Below are 5,948 nucleotides of genomic sequence, written 5' to 3' on the forward strand. Positions count from 1 at the left end.
CTCCATCAGACCCCATAGACAGCATAGCTGCAGACCCCCCTGTTCCCCATCAGACCCCACAGACAGGACAGTGCCAGACCCCCCTGTTCCCCATCAGACCCTATAGACAGGACAGTTGCAGACCCCCCCTCTTCCCCATCAGATCCCACAGACAGGACAGCTGCAGACCCCCCTGTTCCAAATCACTCTCCCATGGACAGGAGAGCTCCAGGGTCGCCTATCAGATCCCATAGCAAGACGTCTCCACGTCCCCATCAGACATCCCCACTCCCCCAGACAGGGGAACTCCAGATCCCTGTGGTCCCCATCAGACCCCCAAGGACAGGAGATCTCCAGACCCCACGGTCCTGATTAGACCCCCAAGGCCAGGAGATCTCCAGACCCCACGGTCCCCTCAGACCCCGCGGTCCCCTCAGGCCCCACGGCCCCGGGGGCCACGTGACCGGCCCGAGGCACCGGCACGTGGCCCCGACCGTAACAAACAGGCGGGTGGGCGAAGGGGGGCGATGGAGGGGGGGCCGAGCTGCGCTGCGATTGGTCGGAAGGACGCGGAGCGCGCCGGGGGGGGGCGTGTCCCCGCCGCGCCACCCCGGCGATTGGCCGGCGGGGGGGCGCGGTGGGCGTGGCCGCCACCTCCCCCCCTGCGCGCCCCCCCCTCCCGCCCCGCCGCCTTGGTGCAGTGCTGAGGAGGCGCCAGGCGGGGGCCGCGCGCGCTTTTCCCGCCCTCGGCGGGGCCGCGGGACCCCCCTCAGGGCGCCGCTCCCTCACACCCGCCATGGCGGCACCGCCGTCACCCCCGCACCGCTCGCGGCTCCCGGAGCTGCGCCACTCGGCAACCCGCGGCTGCCAGATCTTGTCCCCGCACCCCACTTCACTCTCAGCCCCGGCAGCGCCGCCCGCCGCGAGTCCGCGGAGTGCGGGACTGCTCCGGCGCTCCCCACACGACCAGCGCTTCGGCCCCTCTCCATGCACGCACCCACCTGTGGGGCGCCCTCGGCCTCCTCCATCATCGCCCCGCTTAAAGCGCTTAAATATCCCCGCGGCGGCACCGCCTGTGTCACGGACCGGGGCTGCGAACGCCAGTGCGGCCCTCCCCGCCTCCCCCCCCCGGCCCGCCCCGCTCCGCATCTTGTTTTCTCCATACGCACTTGGAAATGCGTATGGAGAAAAGCGGGATCGGGGGGGGGCACCGCTGTTATGCCCGCTCTAATCGGGATACCCACGCAACACCGAGGAAAACAACGCGGCGCAGCCCCCTTCTTTCTCCCCCCCCACCACTCCGCGCTGTCACTTGGCTGCTTCCCCCATGTCGCGACGCACACACCCCCCCCGCCATGTCGCGACAGCGCCCCGCGCACCTGCCGCGCCGCGTCCCCCCCCGACCCGCCGTGTCCTACCGGGGGTGCAGGGAAAGGGACGTTCGGTTCTCCCTCTCCGGGGGAAGCAGCGCGATGCCGGCGCTCCCCCAGGTGCGCGGGGGCTCCGCGGGTGCGGAGCGGGGGGAGTGGCGGGGAGGGGGAGGCAGGAGCCGGGATGGAACCGGGATGGAGCCGGGATGGAGCGAGCCTCCCTCCCCCCCAGTTCCCCGTCCGCCCCCCCCCGCCGCTTGTGTTTACCTCAAGTTTGAATTTTATCTGCGCAACATGAGCTGGAATGCGGACATGGAGGGCGGGAGGGCGCGCACACGCCCGGCGCTCCGCGGGGACACCGCGGACACCCCGCGCACTCATAGCCCGCAACCCCTCCGCGCACACACCGCGCCCGCGCCCCGCGCCCCCCGCCCCGGTCCCGCCGGTAACTTACCTCCGCCACCGGCTCGCCTCCTTCTCCTCCTCCTTCTCCTCCTCCCCGGGGGAAGGTGCCGCCCGCAGCCCCATCAGCGGGGCGGACACCGCGCTCCCGGCGTGCCGAGACAGGTGCAGCCGGGGCGGGCGGGTCGGGGGGCACCGCCACCTCCCCGACGCCTCCCCGGGCTCCCCCACTGCTTCCCTCCGTCCCTCCCCACGATGTTGTTTCGTTATATCATGTCCATCATGTGACACCCGGAGGCCTCTCTATGGAAACTTAAAGGGGACTTTCACGTCCGCCGCCGCCGGACCCGCCGGTACCCCCGTAGCCCCGCCGGTGCCCGCTTGCCCTCCCTCCGCTACCTCCCTTCCCTCCCCGGGGGGCTGCGCTCCCTGCTCCTACCGCCCTCTGCTTAAAGCAAGTTGCTGCGCTTGCTTCTTCTAATATTATTTATTACGGGTTGATTTGATGTTTGGATTTTGGTTTTTTTTTTTCTTTTCTTTTTCCCCTTCTCTTTTTGCAGAAAGGAATAACCGGGGAATAACCGGCCGGGCAGGCACCGTGCGGAAGGATGGACCCCGCTCCTGGAGGCTGCGAGATCCGGTGCTTGTCTGCGGCCGCGGCGGGTCTCCGGTGCTGGAAGAGGCAGAAAAACTACAACAAAAAAATTCCAAAACAACCAAAAGAAAAATAAAAATAATAGAAATAAGGCGGAAAAACTCCTTGTTTGTGTCGGACTGCGGAGGAGCAGATGTGAGCGGTTCTGCCCGTGCGGGGCCGATGCGGTGGTCGCTACCGCCGCGTTTAACTCCGCCAGTCGGTAGCGAAGCGATTTCACCGTCCCGACCCGTCGCACCGCCGGCTCCCGACAGCCGGCTCTGTGCCGAGCTGCTGGAAGGAGCCGCTCCTAGGGATGTGCGCTGGCCACTGCAACGCTCCCAGCAAGCAGGCAGCCCTCACGGAAAGGCAAAGGGAAGATGCCGACAATTCCCCGAGGTTCGGGCAGCCCCCGGTTCCCCGCGCATCCCGCTGCCCGGCCGCAGCCGCCGGGGGTGCGGGGCCGGCCGGCGGCAGCGCCGCGTTCCTCCGGCTGCTGTTCCGCCTGCGGTGCTGAAGTGGGTTTTATTCCCTGCTCTCTACCAGCCCCCTGGATTTGGGGTCAGGGAGCTGAAGCCCATCAGCTCCACGGTCCCACCGCCGGGCTGACAACGCGCAGGGGACTCTCGGGGTTTTCCCTCTGGAAGGCTCCTGTGGGAGGCCCCCAAATTCTGCTCCCAAACTGGTGGCATCATGTCAGTGTTGGTGATGAAGTGCAAGGCTTTAGGGGCTAGATTGAGAAGGGAGACATAGATTTGTTGTTAAAAACTGAATGAGGAAAAGCAATCCCGCATTCACTCCTTCTTTACAGCTTCCAGCAGCTCCTTAGCAGATGAAAAAAAACCATGATCCCCAGATGCAGTAAATTTTAAATTGGGGGTTTAATTTCTTCAGTGTCCCACCAGGTTTTTTTAAAGGGAGTCATATAAACGACTTTTTTTTAACTGCTAGGTTGGTGCTGATGGCTGTCAGCCACGGGAGGGGACCGGAGCCACCCGGCCACCCAGCACAGGCCCAATCCTGCAGTGACAGTGGAGCATCTCCATCAGCTCTCCCAATTGTGCCTTGGACTTGGAATACCTGTTCTCTGCCCCTCTCATTTCCAATGCCCATGCAGTGAGCTGTATATCTAACAGATCAGTGTTTCAGATATCTCTAGTATTATTTTTTGGTTTTAATTTTTTTTTGAGTTTTGTAAAAATTACTAATGATTTTAGCTAAAAAAGAGTTAACGAAGTGAGGAGCAGTTAATCCTCCTATCCTTAATTCTTCTCAGAGTCTTCCCTGTGTCCACCCTCCACACTGTTTATGTTTATCTCTCCTTGCCATCCAATTTTGAGGGAATTTCCTCTCTGGGCTCCTTTCTGCCTTTTATCCAGGCTGTCCCACTGCTTGGGAGCCTAACTACAATTTGCCTTGCTTCCCATATCTCTGGGCCTCATTTCCCCGCCTCACTAAACCTCTTTATATTCCATATTCCTTTCTTCCGATCATGCTTAAAGGAGGAAGAGGCTGGAGCTGGGATTTAAAGTAGTCTTTTAGGAGTACTGCCAGACCTGATCTGTTTTACTCTGCTGCTGCTGCTGTGGCTGTTCTGCTGTGTCATGGGAAGAGTTTCCTCTCCACACCAACCCTTGGAAGCGGCACCTCGGGCAGAGCCGCTCGCTGCAAGCCCCGGCCGTGTTTTACAAAGCCCCGGGTAAGTTTGTCTGGTGCAGGATTGAGACTGGAAGGGGAAGGCACTGCTGCCTTCCTGGGCTCTGACCTGGAGAGCTGTGCACGATTTTGGGAGATTTGCAGGAGGCAGAGTGGCGGCAGCAGCAGTGACAGCGCATCATCGCTCAGCTTTATTTCATTTTCTCGAGCCAAGATGCTTTAGGTTACAGCCCAGCAGAAAAGAAAAATTAAGCATCTCTGTCAAAAGAGAGCTATTTCCCAAATTTGCTTTAAATTATTGCAAGATCTTGCACTAAAAAAGAACAGAGATTCTGTCTCCTCTTAAAAAATGTTGTTAGTTATAAAATCTTTACGATCTTGGCTCTCTCCCCCTCCGCCTGTCTCCTTCAAAAACTTGCTTTCAAAAATGTGAAGTTTAAAGATGACTCTTCTCTCTCTCCCTGTCCCCTCTCCCAAATTTATGTTCCTTGGAAAGGCCTGAAGAAGCCTGAGGCTGTGTATGAATAAACACCAGCATGCACATACACGTGTGTATCCATGCACACACACAGGATTTAAAGCATCCCATTGAAGTCCACATATAGGAAAATCCTTGATCATGTGATAGGCTTTAATATCTGCCTTAAAATTAATCCCTAACTGATGGACTCTGTGTGGTGGCAGATCACAGGAGGCTCAGTAGCTGTGGTTCCTGTGCAGGTTTTAAAAAACTGCCAGATAAAATCCCCTGTTTGCTGTTGTATTAATTTGTTTGCTCACAGCAGCTACCTGGGAAATGCTCATCTAGTGAAACCAAGTAAGAAAACTTTATAGGGCTCTGATCTTGTTTTTCCACAGTTAAAAAGAAAGACCTTGTCGTGAGGTCAGGACATGATGTTATTACACAAGGAAATGGCTGAAGTTGGCTGCAAAGTTCTTCAGGTGCTCTGTTGGAGATAACACTCCTGAATTTTATTGGAGCGTGAGTTTTGAAGCTGGTCCTGCTTAATTCTCAAAGTTGTCTTTGCTTCTTTTTTATTCATTTTTGTTGTTGACACTGAGTTTTCTTGTTTCACTTCTCTTTCCTATTCATTTCTCTCTTTAGTTCCCACGTGCTAGAAAGTGCAGTTTCATTTAGACTCTTGAGAGAAGAGTCTGATTCCAGAGAGCAATTTGCAGCAATATATTTTCCTTGCCACTCACACAAAAACATCACTACTCCAACAGATATAGGTATAAACAATGCTGACAGGCCCTCAAAACCAAAATCAGATTGTGAAATTGAGGCAAATAGCCCAAAGAACCCGAAATGTTCTGGTTTCTGAAATGCTGTCTGCTGTCAAAAATGGGGTAAAATAAAGCTTTGTTTACGTGTAGAGCAGAGTGTTTGTTGATCGAGTTTCTAAGGTGATGTAGCAGGAAATGCTGTTCTTGGGGAAAATGACATGAACAAAGCATGAAACTATAATTCAGCAGCTATTTGTCAACTGATAGCAGGAGAAAAAAAGCATATTTATAAAGCAGTGAGAGGTTTTCACTGAACTTTTTCTCTCATTTGCTGGCATATATGAAGGCAGCTTCTCACCTGCTCTGCTCCTGGATGTAACTACTTGCAAGAGCAGAGCTAAATCATTTATCAGAAGGAATGTTTCCATCAGATCCAAATATCTCCACTGGCTGCTGTTTCTACGTCATGTCACGGATGAGACTGATGCTCAAGCAAGGTTATAATGTACCTGCATTTTCTCCAGACTGGTGCCAAGCTTGCTGAGTCATTTTCCCTGTTCCCAATCTGCAGCCGGCTGCTCGCTCGCTATTCCCTGTTATTTGTGTGGGTCGTAAGCTCAGCAACAGATGAGAATAAATGCTAATATTTCTTTAGGCTGCCTCCCTAAGGAAATAAAGGT

At 56.0% G+C, this 5,948-nt stretch overlaps 1 protein-coding gene across 1 annotated transcript; it reads left to right on the forward strand.

The window, feature by feature from the left end:
- The first annotated feature begins 1,334 nt into the window (after positions 1–1,334).
- LOC135458625 (uncharacterized) lies at positions 1,335–5,710 on the forward strand. The gene is made up of 3 exons (XM_064733870.1): positions 1,335–1,488; positions 1,733–2,104; positions 2,312–5,710. The coding sequence occupies exons 1-3, from the start codon at positions 1,335–1,337 to the stop codon at positions 2,992–2,994; spliced, it is 1,209 nt and encodes a 402-aa protein (XP_064589940.1). The 3' UTR covers positions 2,995–5,710.
- Positions 5,711–5,948: the final 238 nt, after the last annotated feature.

The sequence above is a fragment of the Zonotrichia leucophrys genome, chromosome 1A (genome assembly GCF_028769735.1).
Source record: "Zonotrichia leucophrys gambelii isolate GWCS_2022_RI chromosome 1A, RI_Zleu_2.0, whole genome shotgun sequence".
In the NCBI taxonomy this organism is placed as follows: Eukaryota; Metazoa; Chordata; class Aves; order Passeriformes; family Passerellidae; genus Zonotrichia; species Zonotrichia leucophrys.